Source organism: Mixophyes fleayi, chromosome 4 (genome assembly GCF_038048845.1).
Source record: "Mixophyes fleayi isolate aMixFle1 chromosome 4, aMixFle1.hap1, whole genome shotgun sequence".
In the NCBI taxonomy this organism is placed as follows: Eukaryota; Metazoa; Chordata; class Amphibia; order Anura; family Limnodynastidae; genus Mixophyes; species Mixophyes fleayi.
The window spans coordinates 234797167-234823047 of NC_134405.1; the positions used below are offsets into that span (position 1 = coordinate 234797167).

Here is a 25881-nt window from a genome sequence, read left to right on the forward strand (position 1 = left end):
TTAGGATGCTGTTCTCTCTGGCTCCCGTCTGCGCATAGGTATCATGTGTTGCCTGTTCCACGATCAAGACCTGCGGTATTGTTGCAGGAACTTTAACGCTTAGGTTCACTGCCATTCACCTGAACCTCTGCATTTATAGTCCAGCAGTCCTGCTCCACTCCACGTTTCCCTCTCACCCTGCTCTAATCCCCCTTAGAGGACCGCGACCTGTGGCTAGAGAGAAGCCATATACCCTTGCAGGGATCCCTGGTGAATACTTCGCTACCATTAGACTCAGCACCTCTCTGGGAAAAGATGATAAATCTTGCAGTGCTGAACCCTCCAAACACAGCTTTCTGAACGGACTTGAGTCAAGCTAGTAGTTATCTAGTGAAGTATTACCTCCATGCACTTCCGTTTAAGCTAAGTATCACTCTGTAACACTTGATGCGACCTGTATTGTCCAGTGAGCCTTATTGCAAGTACACTGGCTACCCCAACTTGGTGTATAACAATTCCCTCAATAGGACACTACTCGTGAGATGTTTATAGGATATCTTTATGGCATTGGCAGTGTTAACTGAATCTAAGAGATGACCAGGAAAGTGAACACAGTCTCTGCCTAGCTAGGACGGCCCTTACAAAAAACTGCATACATCAGCTCACCTTCAAATAATAAACCACACTGACTGGAAAGATAGAGGAGGGTAAAATAGATGTGGGACTAATTCACCAAGATTTAGAAAATCTTCAAGGAGGGACTAGTGAGAGTGAGAAGAGGTTTTGTCTGTGGAAGACCAATGTGCCCACTAGCAGACCTCCACCGGCAGCAAGTCAAAGAACGTTGTGTATTGGTGTTTTGTGAAGATGAGACTGAAAGAAAGGAATATATTCCATGGCTTATTCTGCCTGGCTTTGTCACAGAAGATAGCTGGGCACACTTTCTCAGTACTCCAGCTAAGGTGGCTGTCTCTGGATAAGAGACCCCTTTGACTGAAAATAACAGTTTGGAGAGGGATTGTAGAAAGGTTTGGTACACATTTTAAATATCTTAAATTGTCTTAAAGACACTTGCTAGTGCTATATATTTTGGAACATGCTTACTATTAACAGTGTATTGTGCAAGTTGGGACCGACCACACGTTCCTCCATTCTTAAGAGGGTTTTCAACTTTGCATGATATGATATAAATCTCCTTCAGTCGTTGTGGGATGGGGTTGTATTCTGTATAGATCTGAAAGCCTGCTAGGTTAATGTTTTCTGAGCTTGACACACACTGCTCTTTTACATCACAGATCACCACGAATCTGAAGTCTCCAATGGGGGTAGCACATAACATTATTACTATGTTAATATGGTCCATAAGTGCCTGTTGGTTCTGAAGCCTAACATCACAAGCGAACAGCCAGTGAGATAATGTTCGTGGTATACTACTCGCCACAATGAGAGGTGACCGAGCAATAAAATGACTATCATCCTCCTGCATATGTTTTCAAATAGTTTAGATGGGTGTCTTTATTTTCTAGAAACTTAAAAAATAACAATAGTGCATTACTATCATTAAAATCTGTGCTAGGTGCAGGATTAAAAACTCAGAAATGGATAGGAAAGGAAACCACTTAAAGTGTCTTGTAAATGTAGAGAAAGGTATTAAAGGGCCTAGTGTGTGCCATTATAGCACCACCATTCTGCACCGTTGACACAAAATCATGTTTACGCCACATTCTGCCCCTGGCATCTACATGTTGCAGCAGAAGTTTTGATTCATCAGAACAGGCTGTTAGGAACCCCTCAGCCAGTACAGCAAAACCTGGAGTCTACGCCGAACGTCTGGTGTTCACTATTGCCCCTAATGGCGGGGACAGGCTTGGCTGTAGACAAACAGAGGGTCGTGAGATGTGCACTGGCTGGGGAGAACCCAGGAATAGAGTTACTGAGGCCGTAGAGTAGGAAGTGCAGGAGGGTGAGAGGAGAGACACCGAGTGGATGGTGTCAAGACTGATATCACTCGTGGCCACTAATAAATAAAGGAACAGTTGATGGAGAGATTGCCCAATACACAGCAGCTTTTGTATCGGTGTTCGTCCGGAAAGGAACGAAACTTGCAGTGATAGGTAAAGATGATGGAACCGAATGTAGGCAGTTGCCACGGGTAACTACAACCCGCAGTACCGGTGATAGTCCGGAGATTAGAGGGAAACAGTTCCTAGGTGGTTGCCAGAGGTAACTACAACTACAGGCACACGGTGATATAAGTAAACAGTCGAAAGGTACCTGTGGCAAAGTGAGTCCGGAGCCAGAGGGAGATTTTTTAGAAATCAGAGCGCAGAGATGCTGCAGAGGCTGCGTCTCCATATACAGGTTCGGATGACCAGAGGAGCTGGAGATCACGCCGGATCCATGCCTGGGAGCACGACTTTACCGGGGTCCGGAAGATAGCTGACTGAAACTGGTGAGTAGATGGTAGAATAGTCAAGGGAGAATCATGGTCCGTACACGGGGAATCCAAACAGGAGAAGAGTCAAAGCAGAGCCGAGTCGGTACACAGGGAAATCCAATGAAGAGTAGACAGGAACGGTAACGGTCTGGTACATGGGGATACCACGAGGTAACAGGGAAACCACAAGGGAGCAGAACAATGGTAAACATATTGCCAGCAATCCTGCAGAAGATTAGCCGGCTATTTAAGGAGAGCAGAACCAATGGGCTGTAGATGATAATGAGAAGCCAGGTGAGTGGGCTCAGAGAAACAGTCTGGCCAGGTGAGGCATTACATAGAAATGACAGCATAAATGAGGGCAGGTTCTGACAGAGAACAGACCTAACTGACCCTATCTAAGACCTAGCTAATCTATCTGCCTATCTGATCTACCTAATCTATCTAAGAACTAAACTAACTACCTATCTAAAGACCCGGATGGCTATCTAATACCTACCAAACTACATACCTACCTATCACTAGCTAACTATCTATCTACCTATCTCTAACTAACTACTCTGACAGAGAGCCCGGCGAGTCATAACACAGGCAATGTTTTTCCAATCTGCAACTGTCCAATTTCAGAGAGCCTGTGCCAATGGAGCCTCAGTTACCTATTTTTAGCTGACAGGAGTGTAACCAGTTGTGGTTTTCTGCTGCTGTAGCTCATCCACTTCAAGGTACGATATGCTGTGCATTCAGAGATGCTCTTTTGCATGCCACTGTTAAAATGCATGGTTATTTGAGTTACTGTTGCGTTCCTGTCAGCTTCAACCAGTCTGTTCATTCTCCTCTGACCTCTCTCATTATCAAGGTGTTTTCACCCACAGTACTGCCTCGCACTAGATGGTTTTTGTTTTGCGCACCATTCTCTGTAAACTCTAGAGACTGTTGCGCGTGAAAATCCCAGGAGATCAGCAGTTTTCTGAGATACTGAAACCAGCCAGTCTGGTACCAACAATTACTCCAGTGCCATGTGCACCACCTTGGTGTTGCTTGCACAATCTAACTGAAAGGATTTTCAAATGTAGGCAAGTATCCTGTATTTGTAGTACTGTTTTCTTGGTAAAATAAACTTGGTTGTGACCTTTGCCCTTCCTTGATGCACATAATGTTTGCATGGGAGCTGTAATAACAATAGATTCTATAGTGGATAGACTAACAACTGTTGTAAATACAACTTTGGTCTTTGGGATGGGCTAGCTAGATGAGTGGAGACCAGAGGAAAAGACATACCCTTTTCTTGCTTTGAATTCATTGAAAATACTGTGTTAGATATATTAGAGGCCTCATAGTTGTTGCCTCAAGGCATATTTGAGCATTTTCCAGTATATATTTCATTAGACCTTTTATAATGTGGCTCAAACATAATGGAAATATGATGATTTTTGTCTTTCACTACTTGCATACAAAGACAGAATACCTGATTAACTGGTCACATTTTTGAGTGACTCAGCAAGCATGAAAGTAATTTACAATGCATTCAAGATGCACATGAGTGGCAGGGTTTTAGAAGTCATCTGTCTCATTATATTTGTATAGCACCAATTCCGCAGCACTGTACAGAAAATATTGTCCCATTGAAGCTTACAATACACACACACACACACACACACACACACACACACACACACACACACACACACACACAGAGTAGGGTTAATTTTGTCAGCAGAAAATTAACCTACTACTATATTTTTGTAGTGTAGGCATAAACCAGAGTACCTGGAGGAAACCCACGCAGACAGGGAGAACATACAAACTTCACACACAGATAAGGCCCTGGTTGGGAATTGAACTCATGAACCCAGTGCTGTGAGGCTGAAATGCTAACCACTGAGCCACTGTGCTGCCCTAAGCGTAGGCAGACTAGAAAAGTAGTCTGGCAGACAAATGTTATGGGATGCAAGCTGCCTATTTACCTGACTCTACAAGTCAGAATTAACTGACACTGAATGGATTATACCGCTTTCATACTGCCGCCCCGGCAATATCCCGGGTTTTTCAAGCCGGGTTTTTGCCGGGACTCAGAGCGTCCCAGCTCAGAAACACCATTCATACTGCACCTCGGACCCGGGAATTTCCCGGGTTGACCCCATTCATACTGCACAAGTCTGTGCCCTGGCAATTTGTGGGAGTCATCACCAGAGCAGTTTTCATTGGCTGAAAAATGGTAATGTCATTGAAAGGTGACTGTTTTTTTTTTTTCTTCCACGAGGCTCCCACCGATGACATCACCCTCCAGAGACAGGCAGACAGCCAATCAGCTTGTTTTCTGTGCAACCCGGGTTGAAAAACCCGGGTTGCACCATTCATAGTGCAGGCAACCCAGGTCCGACCCGGGAATTACCCCTCGATAAATCCCGGGTTGAAGACCAGGGTTTTTAGACCCGGGATTTTTGACTTGTACCATTCATACTGCACCAAGACCCGGGTCGTATGAGCTCGCCCCGGCAAAAACCCGGGATTTTGGTGCAGTATGAATGGGGTATCATTCTCTTCTGTTGCATGAAAAGTTGAAAGGATGTCAGAATAATGGCTGACTGTGGAACAGCATTCATAAAATCACACAGGCAGCTGTAAGTGGCACTGTGCTTGGAGAAATTCTTATGCGGCGCAAAACTGTTCAGTGAAACAATTTCTTCCCCTGCAGATATAACAAATTCATTTTTGTTCCTCTTATCCTGCCTTTACTCCTATTGTTGGTACTGGCTGGGGTGGTAAAATGAGTATTGGAAGTGACAAAACGTGCATTATTAACACAGGGCACCATTTCGACATATAACCCCACTACCTTCTAGGGTTCTCCATAGTCACTCAGGCAAATGCAGTTAGAAAAGTACAACAATACATTTATTATGATAAAAACAATCACTAGAATAATATATACCCACAGTAAATAAATGCCAGGCAGGTTTACCAAATTATCCCTTACCCCACTAGCTTAAGGAGTTAGTCACCTAGCTGTCCTGACTTGCAGAATTCAAAACCCATGGATGTTTCTCAGCTGCATATGTAATCCACTGGTAGAGAATGGCAACTCAACACCAGCCACCTTGTACCTTCCAGAAAATCAATCCTCAGAATGAACATCCCCCTGTATCCTTTACACCCAGTAGTTTTTCCATCCTCCAAGGGCTGGGTTAGGGATGGCCTTAGTGAGAGTGGCTGTCTGTTAACAGGGGCTGTCCCTTCTTATCTCAATACTTCCCTTGTTCCCCTGCTTGGCTGATTCGAAAGTGTCTGCTGAGATAATAGGGACATACTCAGGTTAATTAAGGAGCAAGGCAAAGATGATTAAATGACACTCCCAGTATTAACCACTTACAAGCCTTTTCAGCCAGCCCTAGCTTTCAGCTGTTCAGGAATTCCTGTAGAGAAAGGAGGGGGAGGATGATTGCAGCTACAGCCCCCTCACCTGTATCCTGGAACTGAACCCCACCTGATCCTTACCCATAACCCACCTGGCTTTAAGTTGAGAACAATGCATAACAGCATCACTGCAATAACAACAAACACATTTTTACAATGGGTAACATGGAAGACAAGAGGAGAGGCTGGTGGTCATGTATGACAAGGTGTAGGTAGAGTGGAGGGCATATGTGTAATTGGTAGAATGGGGTGTCTGTGTGACAATAGGAGGGAGGTTTGAAGGTATAATGTGTTTAACAGAACCAAATGAGGTAGGTTCTTGGAATGCCACATGATGTACGTTTTATATGTAGTCATGTGAGCTAAAGGTCCATGACGTCTTAATTCATCTGTGCTGTTAGCAATACTGTGACCGGATTGGCTTACTGCGCCACCTGGTCGGGCAAAAGAAAACATGGTGCAGACAAGATAGAAGGAGGGAGCAGATAAATAAATAAAGTACAAGCGTCAGCAAGAGTTAGAGATATACATGAGTCTAGACAGGCAAGCAAAAAAACAAAAGTCATTGAGGCATTGGGTACTGTGTGATGGAATGTATGGTGGGGTTGTTATGGATGCCAAGGCTCAGATTTTATTTTTTCTTGTAAAAACAGCTGTGCTTTCGGGTTATTTAGAGTCTAATGTAACTCAAAAAACTCACTTACTTACTACACATGCACAGTAGAATCACTCCTTATGTACTATGCTGAGAAGTACTCACAGATGCTTCCCTCATGTTGCCTCCATGCCCCAAAAGCATAACCAGCCCTTGTGTGTTACCTCCTTAGCCTGGTACTAGTGAAATTGGGGGACAAAAAGCATTGGGTCTCCCCCCAAATTACTACTATTATTATTATTATTATTATTATTATTATTATTTATAAAGCACCACAGGTTACCATAGCCGCCAGATACAGTAAGCAAGAAACAAATGGATGAGGTGATACACATAAGTACAGATGCAGACATAGATGAGTGTGAGTAATGCTATGGGGATTCACAAGACAGGACGTACAAGGAGTCAGACAGTAGACAGACATGGGACAATAGGTAGAAAGGACCCTGCACATTAGATCTTACATTCTAGAGGGAGGGGATGTGAGAGACAGTAGGACCAACTGGGAGAAAATGGAGATGGCGGACATAGGAAGAGGAGTGATGGATAAGATGGTCAGGAGGTTGTAGGATAGACTAGTTTGAATATCAGTACTGGTCCATGCCAGTCAGGGCTGGTGGCAGTATAGCAGGGAACCCGCAGCATGGGGTCCTCCTGCCATAATACCAAGAGTGGTCAGTATGGGGCTGGATACCCTAGGAGGATTGGGCCCGCAAAACAAAAAAGCATGCTAGCCCTGTGCTGTATAACGCTATGGCTATTCCCACACACCTGGAGCGGTTGGTGTGGGTTAATTAGGTAAAATATATAGGAAAAAAAATTCAATTTTACCTGTGGTTCACCGCAAGTTCAAGCTTGCACTGGCACCCAGAGCTCTCTGAAACCTGTAGTACACCAGGAAAAATGTCAATAATATATACACAAAAAAAATTAAAATACATGTATATTAAATAAAAACACGCCTGCAAGACATATACATGTGTGTATATGTGTAATTTTCTTACACCTTACAAATAAATTATGTTGATCCAGACACATACATTTATTTTTTTGTGCATGTTTAAGTGGTATATTGATGTGATTCTTTTGTTGTTTCTGTGTACCATACAATAAAAATCTTTTTGAACATGTAAAATTATGTATTTTAACATATAATAATATATATATTTTATATTAACATCTAACATATATTAGACATATTTCAGATCTAGAACTCTTGCATACTTGCTTTGTGGCAAAAATACTACTTGATGTGGGAAAATAAAAGGCAAACAGAACACATCTATAATAGCCCATGTTCATTGTGCCATACACAATTCAATGGCCCATTCACAGTTCATGTACATCATGAATGGGCAAAAGTATATGTGTATGCATGCAAATGCTTAGAGGATAATACTACATAAGAGTCATATTTCTTGTTTGTTTTTCTTGGTTTTGTTTACTCTAGGCTATTGGTAGAGAAATAATTCTCCACCTGATCGAGTACCTGCTGACAAGTTATCAGAGTGATCCTAATATTACACAACTGATCACCAACACCCGGATACATGTAATGCCTTCTATGAACCCAGATGGCTTTGAAGCTTCAGTTTATCTAGACTGTACTTCTGTAACTGGCAGGTTTGTAGCCAAAACATGTCGAATATATATGACTTGTATAACTGCAAAAAGGTATTTTGTTGGCTTGTATGAAAAAAAACCCAGTGGATGTTGGATACATTTTAATTAATGTACTTTCAGGAGCCACCATAATCAATTTATAGTTTGTGAAGCTGGCCACACATGTGGTAGTCGGGTCGCTCAGTTTGGTGTTTTCAACCAAATATGTGTTTCATCATTTTTTATTTTTTTTTAACTTAGAAAGTTTTTTATTGTGTATATAAAGTAAAGCAAAAACAGACATATCAATGTATCATGGTTATAGTCAATTATATCAGAAATTTGTACATTTATATTGTTAACATATAGCAAGATGCCATACAGAATTAAAAACAAACCAGAAATCCATGGGGTGGGGAGGGGAGGAAGGAATGAGACATATTTAGAGATAATCAACATTTCAAAATGGCACACTTGGGAACATCAGAGCAGTAAGGTTTCCGGATGCTAAATTAGTTACTAAGTGTTGAGGCAGATGTTCCAAATAATATTCATGCCACGGAAACCACTTGGTCAGTGGGAAGGATATGGTAGTGGAGTATCTGAAACCAATGGGGAGGATATGGTAGTGGAGTATCTGAAACCAATGGGGAGGATACGGTAGTGGAGTATCTGAAACCAATGGGGAGGATACGGTAGTGGAGTATCTGAAACCAATGGGGAGGATACGGTAGTGGAGTATCTGAAACCAATCGGGAGGATACGGTAGTGGAGTATCTGAAACCAATCGGGAGGATACGGTAGTGGAGTATCTGAAACCAATGGGGAGGATATGGTAGTGGAGTATCTGAAACCAATGGGGAGGATACGGTAGTGGAGTATCTGAAACCAATGGGGAGGATACGGTAGTGGAGTATCTGAAACCAATGGGGAGGATACGGTAGTGGAGTATCTGAAACCAATGGGGAGGATATGGTAGTGGAGTATCTGAAACCAATGGGGAGGATATGGTAGTGGAGTATCTGAAACCAATGGGGAGGATACGGTAGTGGAGTACCTGAAACCAATGGGGAGGATATGGTAGTGGAGTATCTGAAACCAATGGGGAGGATACGGTAGTGGAGTACCTGAAACCAATGGGGAGGATACGGTAGTGGAGTATCTGAAACCAATCGGGAGGATACGGTAGTGGAGTATCTGAAACCAATGGGGAGGATATGGTAGTGGAGTATCTGAAACCAATGGGGAGGATACGGTAGTGGAGTATCTGAAACCAATGGGGAGGATACGGTAGTGGAGTATCTGAAACCAATGGGGAGGATACGGTAGTGGAGTATCTGAAACCAATGGGGAGGATACGGTAGTGGAGTATCTGAAACCAATGGGGAGGATACGGTAGTGGACTATCTGAAACCAATGGTTTCCATCTCATAGCTGTGTTGTATTTTGGAAATAATTTTTGAAAAGGATGGGGGTAGTGGAGACTTCCAATGTTGGGCTGTAGCTGCCCTAGTGGCAATGAGTATGTCCAGTACGCCCAGTAGCGTAGTGGTTATGGCGTTGGAGATGAGGCAGATAGAGGTGTAGTAATGGTACAGCAGGGCAAGGTAGGACATTGGATTTAGTAACCTGGGATATCAGATAAAAAACCTCGGTCGACAGTGGCCTGATTTTTGGACATGTGTTTTACCATTTTGGTACTTTTGCTACCTGGAGCACACTTGATATGTGTAAAAGTTGACTGCACACATTTTTATTGTTATGCATTATTCAATCTTAGACCCCACACCATTTCACTAGATGGGCACAATGAAGTCAAATATAATATAAAGGTTTTTTTTTCTTTAATGTATATATATTATAAGCAAGTTGCAATATCATTATATTAAGTACATATATAAACTTACTAAACTGGATGTGAGGTTAAATTGTCAGCTTCCCCACCACAGTTTTGTTTTGCCCTCCTCTGGAACAATGCAGGTAAAAATGGGAAAAAAAACGGTTTTACTTGATAGACGTGCAATCTAATAATGATACTTCATTTCATTAAGGTACAATGCAAAGGGTTTTGACCTGAACAGAAATTTCCCTGATGCTTTTGAGACGAACACTGCTGAGATCCAGCCAGAAACACAGGCAGTAATGGACTGGATTAAGAGCGAGAACTTTGTACTATCCGCTAATTTTCATGGTGGAGCCATGGTTGCCAGCTACTCGTATGATAATTCTTATACTGGTAAGGTTCTAGAGCAGATATGCTCTGTCATTAATTCTCAGGGATAACTAATTTCGGTAAGATTCTAGAGCAGCTATGATGTATCACTGTACTACTGTAGGCATTAAGACCATCCTGATATTTATGTACAGTATAGCATCTAAAAAATTTTTTTAACTGTAATTTTATGTATTCATTTATTATGATTGTATTAACAGGTGTTTAATGTATTTAATTTCTCCCATGCGCTCTGATGGGGCTTTATTGTGCACATATGTATTGTGCATATCCTGCAGTATGTTCTGTCTGCATGCGGCAAGTTCCATATAGCAAGAGTGTACTTATACCCATATTCAAAAGGAAATAATGTTTGTACTTGGATACGAGTATGTGAGTGCAATTTCGGTCCGATTTTAAAATCGAAAATTACGATCACTTTGCATTCCTTGATTAATCAGGCTCAAAATGTATAGCATCCCTAACTATTTTATACATTACTAAGTAAAAGACACTTTCCTAAAGTTAGATACATTGGAAATAGTTTAAATTAGTACTCACCTGATAACTTGTAGCCTCTGCACTGGAATTCTGAGTGAGGGGATTTCAAATATAAGATATAATATGAGGTGCACATAAGGAAACTCGCATATACATTTTTGAACCTCATTGATTCTTAAATCAGTACATCAACCAGTAATTATATCCATCATATAAAATACACATAAATAATACACCCAGTGTTGATGTTGGGGCTGGATAACTTTATTTCTTATTAACATTTTATTAGGTAGGGAACAGGTCAAACATATTAATATGTTATGGTGTTAGCAAACGCCATATAAAAAGACCTTGGTAGAGTGAGTACAATCAGCGTCATACTAGAAGATTATATACATAATAAAAGATCATGGTCAGGGATCTTGAATTGGGATTGAATTTAGAGAAGGGTAGGTAGAGAGGATTCTGAAGGTAGATAATTCAGAGTAATGGATGGTCTGGAGTGCCAGTGTCCCCAGGTTTAGGAAAGGTTTAAGTGGGCTAATCCGTAAAGTGAGGACTGAAGGGAAGGAAGTTCTACTATTGCTAGCTCTGTCAGCTTTGTCCCATGCATGTAGGGGATATCTCCATGAAGACGAGGTCTGTTAAGGGAAATGGAAGGGTAGCAACTGCACTCTTTGTCAACCCATGATTTCTTTCCAGACTCGATCTGAGCGCATGTTAAGTGATACTTTTCTATGTTGGGAAGTGAAGGGCTCCCAAGATTGCGTTGTAAATAAAGGAGTGCTCTAGCCATATGGGAAGGTCGGAGATTTTCCTAATATGATCAGTGTACCTTGTTTGTGTATTTGTATTTCAGCTACAGTTTCCTGAGGAAGGGTAGTTGACCTGTATTGGGGGTATGTATAGATTATGTATGGATAATATGGTAACAAGCATCCGAACTAGGATTAAATATATACCATTTTTACCAGTTAATACCAAAGAGGGAATAAATGGACATGTAACGTTAAATAGAAGTCTTGCCTCATTATTTCTTCAGGGACCATCAGCAGTGAATCCGTGGGGCAATTGTTTGTGAAACATAACACAGCTTTGGCTTGTTTTTCTGTGTGAAATTGTGAGTGGTTTCCATTTTGTTTTTTCTTTTGGCGTTTTGGAGATCCTATGTTTTATCTCCTTTTTTTTTTTTCTTTTAGAATACAGTTTATTTTATTACTGTACCTGTCATCAGGTTCTATGCTAGCTGTTTGCTTATTTGCACACTGCACCATGAGAAAAGTAATCTCCCTAGTCAACAGGGAGAGAGCTTTTAGCAGAATATACGCTTTATGAGCTTCAGGAGAGCTGCAAGTATAGAGGAAACCGACTAGAGAGAGGAAGCTATCAAGTCGAGCTCTCAGCTTAAGAACTTGCTATCCTGGGCCAATGTGGTTATGGAGGAACCTGGTAGTACATTGGGTGACAGCTATATCTCAATAGTCCCTGTGTTACCCACATGCTATGAGAAGATAAATGCAGTGGCTGCATAGAAACCACATGTAAACTGACAGTTAATATCTTATACAACTAAAGCATGTGTATGAATTTCTGGAAGCCAAACGTACCCGTTTTTTAAAGCTGCAGTAAAACTTATACTTTTGTAAATAACAGGATTTATGAGCATTTTTCTAACGTTGATGTCTTACTCATACAGTGCCTCCAGACAATGATGTGTTGCGATATCTAGCTCTATTGTACTCTAAAAACAATGCTCCAATGTACAATGGGATTTCTTGTGAAAATACAATCAGTTTTACAGATGGCATTACCAGTGGCGCTTCATGGTACAAATTGCAAGGTGAGCACTTTCCAATCTCATCCACCTCCCTAATTACATGTGTGCATTTCTAAGTTTCAGTGTATCATTTTTACAATAAATTTAATTTGATTAATGAGCGCAAAGTTTCCAGGATGCTGCAAAAATCTTGAGGACGTGGGAAGGAAATGTTTCATAAGTGGATGTTTTTGTTGTTGTTATCATTATTTATAAAGTGTCAACATATTTGCTGCCTTTCAGATGATATAGTGATATTTTAATACCAACAAATGACAAATATTAAAGTTACACTGTAGCATGAGGTAAGGAGAACCCTGTCCCTGTCAAAGTAAACAAGTAGGCAACATGTGAGACATATTTAGTAAGGGAGAGCAGCAGATGACAAGCAGGTATAGTTTTCCCAAGACGTACAATATATTCACAGCGCAATGGCAAAGAGTGTGAGAGGAGATTACAGAAAGTAGGGAGAATTTGTAAAGAGACAGTGAACTAAAACTAAAGTATGAAGTGGAAAGAAATGGACTGGCCATATTTTACAGAAAACTGAACTAAATACACTAAAAACAAATAGTACAGAAAAGGGTATATGATTAAATTCAGAAAAGGTGGCATAGTGGTTACAAGTGCTGCTGCACAGTGCTGGGGCCATTCAATTCCAACCAGAGTCCTAACTGGAGTTTGTATGTTTTCCACGTGTTTGTGTGTGGGTGCTCCAGATTCCACTCCAGTCCAAGCCCTAAAAACATACTGGTATATTAAGTGGCTGCTGACAAAAATGAACAGTGTCTTTGTGGGTTAGGGAATTTAGATAACCTGCCCCAGTGGGACAAGAAGTGACGTGAACTATTTATTAGCATATATATTCTGTGTACAGTGCTGCATGATATGGTGGGTCTATATAAATACATTATAATAAATATATTGGACCCTAAGAGTTATTTCTAATGTAATTGCATGTGATGAATGATTGACTAGATAATACCGAATATGATATGTAATGAGTTCGATATACCTGTTAATTGTGTTAGTAAATATTTAACCAATGTCCTTTGTGATTCCAGGTGGCATGCAAGATTACAACTACATCTTCAGCCAGTGTGTGGAAATTACCCTGGAGGTGTCATGCTGTAAATATCCAGACTCTTCCACTCTTCAGCAATATTGGATTGATAACAAAGTGTCTGTTATTGAATACATGAAACAAGTACACATGGGTACATGTACATCTATTAGTCATTATCCAGTTCATTGCTGTATCTAATACATGCAGGAAAAATAGAATGTTAAAAAAATAATGCATTAAACTGCACTCAACAGAAATAGCAAAAACTAATATTTAGCAAAAGTGGCGTTATTTAATGAATGTGAAAAAAGTGAAGGAGTAATGAGTGTCTTTATTTCTGGTGTCATATTTGTTTAATTCTGTACATTAAATAGATTGGATTGTTTTGTGCTGAATTGCATGATATGCAAACACTTCTCCATTGAAAATAGTGCTTGAAGCTAACTCTGAACCTGCATTAAAATCCCACCGCTTGGTTCCACTGCACTACCATGCAAAGTTGATAATACTTTCAGGTTTACTTTTATATGGTCATCAAGCACTTCAAATTCCAAATCCTGGCCTGAAGCTTATAGCAGTGTTTGCATTTCCGAGAGGGGTTGAATTGTGCGGGAAGTCCCATTGGAGCCTTGCTTGATGTGCTCCTTCTGGTAATTCGGTAAATAAAATGTCTCTGTTGTTTTAGCATTGTAACATCCTGCATAGCCTCATCACGCAAGGCTCTGATGGAGCGTCATACACAATGGAATCCCCCCCATATCTGTAATACTTAATATGTAAGAGAGCGCTGGCAACTATGAACACGCTTGAAAAACACAAGCACAGAGGGTAGGCTTTCAGGAAAAATATTCATGTTCAAAAGTTGGAAAAGTCTACAAATTTTACATTGACCCATAAAAAAGAAGGCAGTGCAAGGCTTCTACAGTGCCAAAACTTATATTGCAACAGATTCATGTTTTATACAGCCCACTGAGCAGTTTTGGCTCAAATATATTCAAACATTTATGATACCTCCTTTTCCTTCTTTTAGATGCTTGTGGCAGGGACATCTGGTAAAGAGTTTACATACTTGACATGAATTCGCAAACATACATGATGTGGTAGGGAAATGCAGTAATGAGTTGACACGCACATGGATTGGACACCTAGTAATGAGTTCACACATGTGGTAGAGACACCTAGTAATGAGTTCACACATGTGGTAGAGACACCTAGTAATGAGTTCACACATGTGGTAGAAACACCTAGTAATGAGTTGACACACATGTGGTAGAGACACCTAGTAATGAGTTGACACGCATGTGGTAGAGACACCTAGTAATGAGTTGACACACATGTGGTAGAGACACCTAGTAATGAGTTGACACACATGTGGTAGAGACACCTAGTAATGAGTTGACACGCATGTGGTAGAGACACCTAGTAATGAGTTGACACACGTGGTTAAGAACCTAGTAATGAGTTGACACACATGTGGTAGAGACACCTAGTAACGAGTTGACACACATGTGGTAGAGACACCTAGTAACGAGTTGACACACATGTGGTAGGGACACCTAGTAATGAGTTGACACACATGTGGTAGAGACACCTAGTAATGAGTTGACACGCATGTGGTAGAGACACCTAGTAATGAGTTGACACACATGTGGTAGAGACACCTAGTAATGAGTTGACACACATGTGGTAGAGACACCTAGTAATGAGTTGACACGCATGTGGTAGAGACACCTAGTAATGAGTTGACACACGTGGTTAAGAACCTAGTAATGAGTTGACACACATGTGGTAGAGACACCTAGTAACGAGTTGACACACATGTGGTAGAGACACCTAGTAACGAGTTGACACACATGTGGTAGGGACACCTAGTAACGAGTTGACACACATGTGGTAGAGACACCTAATAATGAGTTGAAATGCACGTGATAGGGACATCTAGTAACGAGTTCAGATGCTCTTTGTATGGCTACCTAGTATTGAGTATAGATATAGTATTGATATTGAGTTTATACGTGTATGGCAGATATGCCTTGTATTCATTTCCAACACTATGTCCAACTTTCATTGATCCTATTCTCCATATATCCTAGGTCTCTCATAAGTCACATTTCCAGGACAGTACCTATTTTTACACCTGCATTCTTTTACTATCAATGCTAATTTTCTCCTAATTAAGACTCCATGTAGAACCAAGTTAACAGGATAAATGGGAACCAAAAAGGAAGTATGGGATGGATAATGTTATTTACCTGAGCAAGCTTCAGATCATATGGTTGTCCTGGTTTTTCATTTCAAGTTTAGGGAACGATATTCATAATTTATTCTATCATATATAGTGAACCTCATAAAATAGTAGCAGCATGCACCTTTTATGTACAATGTGTTTACACTATCAGTTTGTTATTTTTGATCTCTTTTTAATGAATTCACAGGAATAAAGGGACAAGTATTTGACATGTATGGAAAACCCATTCCAAATGCAATTCTGGATGTAAAGGGAAGGGAACGTATATGTCCATACAGAACTGATGGCAATGGGGAGTATTACCTTTTGCTTCTTCCTGGAACATATACATTTATTGTAAGTATTAAGTTTACAGCTCTGGTCTGGTAATGAATTTGTACAGAGCAGTTCTTTTCATGCTGCGTAATGACAAACATCACTTTTGCCTTTCGTTTTTCATTTTATTCATTATGTTTCTGATAAATTACGCACAAGCTCTGTCATTCACCATGTTGTACAATTCATACACAGCATTATATTGCAACCATTCTGTGGTCATTCATTGTGACAGACTTAAATTAATTGTACTTATATTTGGTTTATTTTACTTTTTTATCTTTTAGGTTACCATGTTGTGGTCATCAATAGTACAGAACATAACTGTACCACAGAGTGAAAACTTTTCTGCATTGATCCATAATTTCTACTTCACTGACACAGCAACCAGTACAGTGCCAGTAGTAACGTTTTGTAATCCTAATGGAAGTGTCAGCACACTACAATCATGTATACTGATATGCATCCTGAGAACTGTGCTAGTGTTATTATTTAATGTCCAATAGAGTGCAGAGTGTGGGAAGGAAACCTCCTACATGAAGACAGACCGTTGTGGGACTGGAAATCCCTTAAAGAATTGCAAATGGAACAAGAAGACATGCCATAAAGTCTTCAATCAAATTTTCTGTATATTTATAAAATTTTATAAATTAAACTGCCTACAGACTGTAAAAAATAGATTAAAATGCATTACTGGGGAAATTCAATTCCGCCACTCCATTTGATTGTTTTTATTAAATGAACAGAATTGATCAAAATTATTATGCTGGGTGTTGATTTCAAAGGTTTTGTCGTCAGCTAATCTGCTACGTATGATGTAATGAATGGATTGTGCCCTTGGTGGGAAATCACTTTTATGAATATATAGTACCTGTGAGTGGTGAATACAAAGATTTTGCTAGTTAATAGTAAAATCACATTACCAATTAGTGGTGCTGGTAGCTTACTTTGTAAGATACAATGAAGGGCAAAATGTTCTCCTTTCACCTATCCACATATTTTTTTATTTATACTTAACCAACCCACAATTTAGAGCTGATCAGGAAGTGAACAGCCACATGCTTTGGAAAATAATGTGTTTTTTTATTGAACAGGCATGTGGCAGCTGTGGAAGCCCACAATACAGAAGTGGAAGTTGCTTAATCAATTTATAGACTCATAGCAGGTGCTTGAAAGGGTGGGGTTATCCTTAAAGGAACAAACACAGATAAAATCCCCCAGCACACTGCTATAAGCAGCAAAGGAAATGCCATTTCTACTGTAAATAAAAATGCAAAAGTCTCAGTTGCACACATTTGCAAATGTATGTTAAGCCAACGAGCACTCCAAGGCGCCTTTGCTAATAGGGTGGTCCTAACTCTAAACAGTGAGAGTCCCATATATTTGGGTCATACAAATGTGTTTTTAAATTGAGAGCTAACTTACCAAGAGGTACCCCAGAAGCCTCCAAATGGCAATACAGCACCAGCACTCCCCGTCAACTACTGACACCAACATGCCTCTCAAACAAAGCAATACAGAAGTGGAAGTTGTTCAATCAATTTATAGGCTAATAGCAGTGTGCTGAGGGATTTAGCTGTGGAAGCCCAAGTAGAGGATTTTGAAAACTACTTGATGTTCAGATTGTGAATTTTCTGGAGAGTGTGGAGTGGAACTTGATGGAAAATTTCCTGTAAACATTATTGTCACCTGCTGCTCAAAAGAGTATTCATCTATGCCATGATGTTTTAATCTTTACAAATTCAGCATAATAGGATAGAAATTTTCTTTACATATCCAGCGCAGGCACACCAATGGCTGGAAAATACAAGTACAGTCGGGAACAGAGTGACACAAGTATTGGTTTTCACAAAGTTTGCTGCTTCAGTGGTTTTAGACCTTTTTGTCAGATGTTGCATGGTATACTGAAGTAAAATTACAAGCATTTCATAAGTGTCAAAGGCTTTTATTGACAATTACATTAAGTTTATACAAAGAGTAAATATTTGCAATGTTGACCCTTCTTTTTGAAGACCTCTGCAATTCGCCCTGGCATTCTGTCAATGAACTGCTGGGCTACATACTGATTGATGGCCGCCCATTCTTGCCTAATCAATGCTTGGAGTTTGTCAGAATTTGTGGGTTTTTGTTTGTTCATCCGACTCTTGAGGATTGACCACAAGTTCTCAATGGGATTAAGATCTGGGGAGTTTCCTGGCCATGGACCCAAAATTTGGATGTTTTAAAGCCTGAGTCACTTTTGCCTTATGGTAAGGTGCTCCATCATGCTGGAAAGGAATTGTTCTTTACCAAACTGTTCTTGGATGGTTGGGAGAAGTTGCCCTTAGAGGATGTTTTATACCATTCTGTATTTATACTGTGTTAGGCAAAATTGTGATTGAGCCCACTTCCTTGTGTCAGGTTTGCACACGAAGGATGAGTGAGATCCTGCTGTCTCAGCTGGTATTTGCTAGACTCACCCAGAGGCACGGAGTCTAACAGGGATCCCCGCAAGGAGATTTGGGCTTAAGTGGCTTCCACCATGCAGGTCGCGGCCCTCTAGGGAAGTTCCCAGTGAGACAGAACAGAGAGGTAACTTTAAAAGGCAACTTGACACTGAGGAGTAAACCCAGTGAAGGGCAGATACATGAGTCCTAGTAGAACACTAGAAAGGAGGAGATGATGAACCCGAACAGGGTAATACACGGTGAGGTGGCTAGGCAGAGATCAGCGGTGTACAGGGTATACAGAAGAAAATGAACCACGGCTATTACCACTTGGAGGTGGAACGGATCAGCGGAGGTCAGCGGTGCATGCAGAGTAGATAGTGGTAATCACTGTGATCAACGCCAGCTAACGAGTGGAACAGGTGAGCAGAGATCAGCTCTATCCAGGTTATGCAGCAGACGGTGAACCACAGCTATTACCACTTGGAGGTGGAACAGATCAGCGGAGGTCAGTGGTGCATGAAGAGTAAATAGCAAGCATTGATCAGAGCAATTACCAGTAACGAGTGGAACAGGTAAGCAGAGATCAGCGGTACACAGGATATGCAGCAGACGGTGAACCACAGCTATTACCACTTGGAGGTGGAACGGATCAGCAGAGGTCAGCGATGTGTGCAGAGTACATAGCAGGCGTTGATCACAGCGATTACCACTAACGAGTGGAACAGGTGAGCAGAGATCAGCGGTATCCAGGTTTTGCAGCAGAAGGTGAACCACAGCTATTACCACTTGGAGGTGGAACGGATCAGCGGATGTCAGCAGTGCAGGCAGGGGTAGATACAACGGAGGGAAGGAAGCTGTTTCAGGCCAGGTGAAGACTCGAAAAACCAGCAATGAAAAGGTGAGGGGCTAGATAGGCCAGATAACACAGGTGAAGCATAGCACAGGTGCAGACTGCTGCTGACCGCATACAAAATGAAGAGAATTAAGATGAGGGCAGGTTTTATACAGTTTTGGACACAGCCTCACAAGGTAAGCCAGCCCCCTGAAGTCTAAGTTATTTTTAGTAACAGGATGCAATATGTTTACTCAAACATGGATTTAAATGAAATTTATACTTAACATAATTTACACTTTTCTGCGATATATCCTGAATCCCATTGATCAGAGATTTCCTTTCACTTTAACCATGATACAGGGAAGGGCTCCCTGACATGCATTCAAGTGTTGGTCACTTACATTGAATAGACTAATTTACCAATTCCTGCTATCCGCAAAACAGGCTCCCTCCTCACATATACCTAAGTGAAGATTTCCTCGAGCAAAGTTACAAAACCCCAAACAAGACATTTTCTCTACCAAAATACACAAAATACTTCCTCAACAAATGCTTATTACATCAGAAATGAATACCTCTGAAATTCCTCTACAGTGCCATACGATATAGTAAAATCAGTATTTAGCAATGATATAAATAAGTGCCCTGCACTATTTCCTTTAAAAAAATTATACCAAGTTATTTATAAGTGACCCAGTCACAATTAATCAATCCTAGAACATACTAAGTGTAACAACCATAATATAGCACAAATACCTGAAGGCACTTGCAATTGCAGCTGTTCAAAGCGGTTGCAATTCTCCTTAAATTACAAAAGTAACAAAACAAACGACAGCATCTGTTTTGATGAAGATGATAAAAAGATGTATAAATGTGTGTTTATATGTGTGTGTGTGTGTGTGTGTGTGTATATATATATATATATATATATATATATATATATATATATATATATATATATATACCGTATATACTCGAGTATAAGCCGGGTTTTTCAGCACATTTTTTTGTGCTGAAAAAGCTACCCTCGGCTTATACTCGAGTCCTACTTACCTGGTCTCCGGTCTCTCCCGCTTTGTCCCGCTTGGTCAGCCACCATTTTATTGTAGCCCCGTGTATGTGTATTCATTGCACAGGGAATAATAAAGTTAGATGAAAAGGAGCCTGTCATTTCCTCTATCCCCGCTGGTCAGAGACACGTGAGCTGCTCGTTACACACCAGCATCTAGCAGACGCCAGGACCTTAAAGCCTGTCTTAGAGGAGAAAGCCGCGGACTTCTATCTGTCATCCAGCTAAGTGATTTTATCGAGTCATTTCATCATTGTACCTTTGTGTCCTAGGACTGTGTTTATCCGAGCTGGTATTTGAATGAAACGGTGTCCGTTACTCCATCTGCATTTCCATTGTGGATTTTTCAGGAGCAAATGTTAATTGCTTATACCGGGAGTTAACTCCATTGGCATACCCATGTGGCACTGACCTATACTTATATGCTCAAGATCTCATACATATATATTATTTTCAGCAGATGCTCCGATTTGTATCTGTGCACGTTATGTGCTGATGTGATTTTTAATAGAGTATAAGTCAAGCTGCTATTTAGCAGATGCTTCTATATCATCATGTGCACATATGGTTATTATCAATCCGGATTGCTCTAGATGTGGATAATAGATTATAGTAGATATGGGTATATATTATGTACTTTATGTACCCAAGAAGAGTGAGTTTAAGCTGTGTGGCTATATGGTACTAGCTGTATATGTATTTATCTAATGCATAGAAGCCACGCCCCAATATTTTTATTTTTGAAATTTACCAGTAGCTGCTGCATTTCCCACCCTAGGCTTATACTCGAGTCAATAAGTTTTCCCAGTTTTCGAGGTAAAATTAGGTGCCTCAGCTTATATTCGGGTCGACTTATACTCGAGTATATACGGTATATATATGTGTGTGTGTGTATGTGTATGTGTGTGTATATATATATATAATATATATATATATATATATATATATATATATATATATATATATATATATATATATATATAAGCCTAGTGCCATGTGTTAGTCTGTGTGTGGAAAAAACAAAACAAGCTGCAGCGCCACCTGCTGGGCGGAGTTATACACTGACCTACTAAATTCTTAGCATTATCTAATATATAAAAGTAAAAGCCTAGCGGCGTTTGTTAGTGTGTGTGTGTGGAAAAAACTATTTTCTCAGAAAGGGCTCATCCAATTGACCTGAAATTTGGTATACTGACATTATTTGAAAAAAAAATTAGAATAGTGAAGTCAGTTAACTTCCATCATCCCCCCTTCCCCCCATGGGAGGGGTAGTAAAGGCTAAATTTACGAGTTGAGGGCTCAAACTCATTTTCGTGAGGTAATTTTACCTCATAAACACACATGTGTAGTGGCGGCGTGTGTGTGTGTGTGTGTGTGTGTGTGTGGAAAAAACTATTTTCTCAGAAAGGGCTCATCCAATTGACCTGAAATTTGGTATACTGACATTATTTGACAAAAAAAATAGAATAGTGAAGTCAGTTAACTTCCATCATCCCCCCTTCCCCCCGTAGGAGGGGTAGTAAAGGCTAAATTTAAGAGTTGAGGGGTCAAACTCATTTTCGTGAGGTAATTTTACCTCATGAACACACATTAAAAAGGGCGCTTGCGTCGGGAAGTAACGCTCTTCCCCTGAGGAGGCCTGGGCTAGGCCCAAATGCATGACAAGAACCTTTTTAAGACCTTAAGTAGCTTGATTTGACTAGAATGCATGAATATCATGCACGGGTTAACCTGTGTATAAATATATATATACATATATATATATATATATATGTGTATGTATATATATATATATATATATATATATATATATATATAAAAGAGAGAGAGAGGTATGTAGCTGTTAATCTGCAGAAAAGGATGCAAGCAGAATTCCACATTTGTGCAACAGTGCTGGGAGGAGTAACTTGTTAGTATTAGTGCAACTCAATCTGGAGGCGCAGAGTCTAATGCGCCTCTGGTATTCATTAAATCACGGTTCTCCAGGTGAGCCACCAGTGCAGTAGTTTGATGGTAAGGAATAGCCAGGGAAGCCATAACTCAGACTGTGCAGCCTGCACCAAATATAGGGATAAATCTGAAGGGAAGTCGGGCAAGCAGCGTCCAAACCGTGCGGTCAGCGAAGTACACAAGGTTGATCCGAAAGAATAGTTAGGCAGCCAGGAGTCAAATACCGAAGATTATTAGGAAGTAATTAGGCCCACGGGAGAATCCAAAGACAATGTCAGTGTCACGAGCCACGGCTCTACTGCTGTCCGCCATGGCTCGCTAAAAATTAATTACAGCCTCTTGGCTGATTTTTCATGTGTGTCCCCTCAATCCTATTGACCTATCTGTGTATTTAAGGCAGGGAGGGCTTGGCCTACCTGCTGGTTATAGCTTTCATTGTCTGGTTGCTGACCTCCTCTTTTCCTCTGTTCCTGTGCTATTTGGATTGATTGTATATGACCCCTGGCTTGCTTACGGGACTTTGTTGGATTGCTTGTGACCCTGACCTCTACCTGTTCTCCAGATATGTTGCTTTCTGCCTGCCCTGACCCTTGCCTGGACCTCACTCCACTGCCTGCTGTTGCCCCTCTGACCTCGGCCTGATTTTGGACTTCGCTACAGTAATATTATACACCTGAATACTCTGAGTTTAAGATGTGGGGGCATCTGAGTACCTGTGAGCACGTACAGCTCTACGGGAGAGGCGGCTGCTATAGCTGAAGACCACTTCTGCCTGTTCTACGAGTTTATGATATTTGCTGTTGGCCATAATATTATAATCGCCAATATAAATTGGAGAAGCCTGTGATGGATCCCAGTCCGGCCCATGTCCTGGCAGGACAGATCCAGACCATTTCGCAGGTGGTTCAGGACCTTTCTCTCAGATTGTCTGCCAAAGAGGAAGCCACCAAGGCCTCTCAAGCAACCCTGGCACCGGCAATCGAGACCAAATTGAACCTACCGGATCGGTTTTCCAGGGACAGGACTCCGTGCTGGAATTTCAAAGAAAGCTGTAAGCTTTACTTCCATCTCAGACCCCGTTCCTCGGGATCGGAACAACAGAGGGATGGCATTATTATCTCCCTGCTCCAGGGTGATCTGGAGTCCTGGGCATTCAGTCTTTCCACAGCCAGCCCTGCTCAACAGTCCATAGATGCCTTTTTCAATGCCCTCGGACTCCTTTATGACGACCCTGACCGCACTTCAGAGCCAATTTCGCCTGGGTCTCTCGGAGCAGATAAATGACTGCTTAGTCCAGTATCCTCCTTCTCCAACCCTGGACACACTTATGCAGCTGGTTATCAAAATTCACAGCAGAATTAAGGAAAGGAAAGCAGCAAAAGTCTCTTCTTTGTCGTCATGCCCTTCGCAGGTCTTTTATCCAGCACCTCAGGACTCATCCAAACCCATGCAGCTGGGAGCCTATCGCCTATCTCCAGAAGAAAGATCCAGGCGACGTTTCTTGGGGCTCTGTCTGTACTGTGGAAATAAGGGTCATCTTCTACTTGCCTGTCCCAACAAGCCAGGAAAAGATCTGGCCTAGCTGTAAAGGAGGAGGTGCACCTAGCTCTCAAAATGGTCTTTTCAAAAATTTGGTCCTAATCCCTGCCCATATTGCCTATGGGAATAATTCCATTTCAGTTTCTGCGTTTCTGGATAGTGTTGCTGCGGGTAATTTCCTGGACGTGGATGTTGCTAAATCTCTTGGAAATCCCTCAGTGAAACTGGAATCCGATCTTACGGTCTGCAGATTGGATGGAAGACCTTTGTCTGGAAGCAGGATCTCTTCCAGAACTCTGTCGCTGTAACTTATGGTGGGAGCCCTCCATTCTGAAGTTCTTTTTTTTTTTCTTGATTCCATGTTCTTCCGTGCAGCTGCATCCTTGGCTCCAACTCCACAATCCTCATATTGATTGGAGTAAGGGGGAGATCTTATGTTGGAGTATGAACTGTTCTTCAACCTGCTTGACCCTAAAATCTCTGTGTTGTTCATCCTTGTTCCGAGATGCTTCCTTCACCCTATCGGGAGTTCCAGGATATGTTCTCCCAAGAAGAAAGCAGAATCTCTTCCCCCTCATCAAGACTATGATTGTCCTATTGAAATCATTCCTGGTGCTAATTCCCCAATGGGAAATTATATGCCTTATCCATTCCAGAGACAAAAGTTATGGAGGAATATGTGGAGGAGAACGTACAGAAGGGGTTCATTAGACCTTCCAAATCACCAGTGGGAGCTGTTTTCTTTTTTGTATCTAAAAAGGACGGTAGTCTTAGATCAGGGGTGTCCAACCTTTTAGCTTTCCTGGGCCACATTGGAATACGACGAGTTGGTTTGGGCCGCACATAAGATACACTAACAATAACGATAGCTGATCATCCAAAAAACCATTGAAAACATAGTTAACATATATATATGAGAAAAAAAGTGATAGATATATATATATATATATATATATATATATATAATCACTTTTTTTTCAAATCCCCCTATACTTACCTTTCAATCGCCCTGTTCAAAAAATCCTCTCTAGTTGTTATACTATAATCACTTTTTGTATTGTTTCGATGCAATATCAATAAAGTGCATTTAAGCCAGGCATTGTATATCAGGGTGCCCTGACCAGGCCTGCGGTACCTGACATATACATCACTGTGACACCAAATTTTGACCTGTTTTGCTAATTACACCACTATGTTAGTTAAGGGATAACAACTTATAATGGGCCAAAGAGAATAATATATAATGCCCCATTAGTATTACAAGTAGAAGTATGTAGCAGGGAGATAAGGTCCATGATGCTCCAGGACCAGGTGACTTTTATTCACTGGTCAGCGTCCCTTGAAATAATAAAAAAAATCCCCCTTAACTTACCTTTTAATCGGCTTGTTCTCCTGTCCTGTTCTCTTCTTTTCTCCAATTCTGTGCTGCTGATTGTTCTTCTCGCGCGGGTGACTCCTCTGTGCTGCGCTCCGCAATGGATGTTGGACGCGATGACATCATGCCCGACATTCACTGCGAGCACCACACGGAGGAGGAGACAAGGGAGGGAGCCGGAGTACCAGCTGACGTGACCGCGTGACCTCAAGGTAAGTATTTTCTTTTCTTTTTTTTGCAGGATTTTTTTTTTCCATTAACAGTGCTGCCCCCTTGCCACAACCAAAACTCCTTCTGGGCCACATTCACAGGCATGCTGGGCCGCATGTGGCCCGCGGGCCGCGGGTTGGACAACCCTGTCTTAGATCATGCATAGATTACCGGGGCATAAATGGAATTACAGTAAAAAATACTTAGCCGTTACCTCTCATCTCGGTTC

The 25881-nt window shown here is 41.1% G+C and overlaps 1 protein-coding gene across 1 annotated transcript in view; it reads left to right on the forward strand.

Moving 5' to 3' along the window:
• The window catches only part of CPM (carboxypeptidase M), a 71566-nt gene extending 54560 nt beyond the window's left edge, over positions 1-17006 (forward strand). The window contains exons 4-9 of the mRNA XM_075209511.1: positions 7936-8108; positions 10139-10323; positions 12497-12640; positions 13681-13833; positions 16118-16266; positions 16533-17006. Of these exons, the coding sequence (XP_075065612.1) occupies positions 7936-8108; positions 10139-10323; positions 12497-12640; positions 13681-13833; positions 16118-16266; positions 16533-16751 (1023 nt within the window). The 3' untranslated portion in view covers positions 16752-17006. The remainder of the gene's footprint in view (positions 1-7935; positions 8109-10138; positions 10324-12496; positions 12641-13680; positions 13834-16117; positions 16267-16532) is intronic.
• Positions 17007-25881: the final 8875 nt, after the last annotated feature.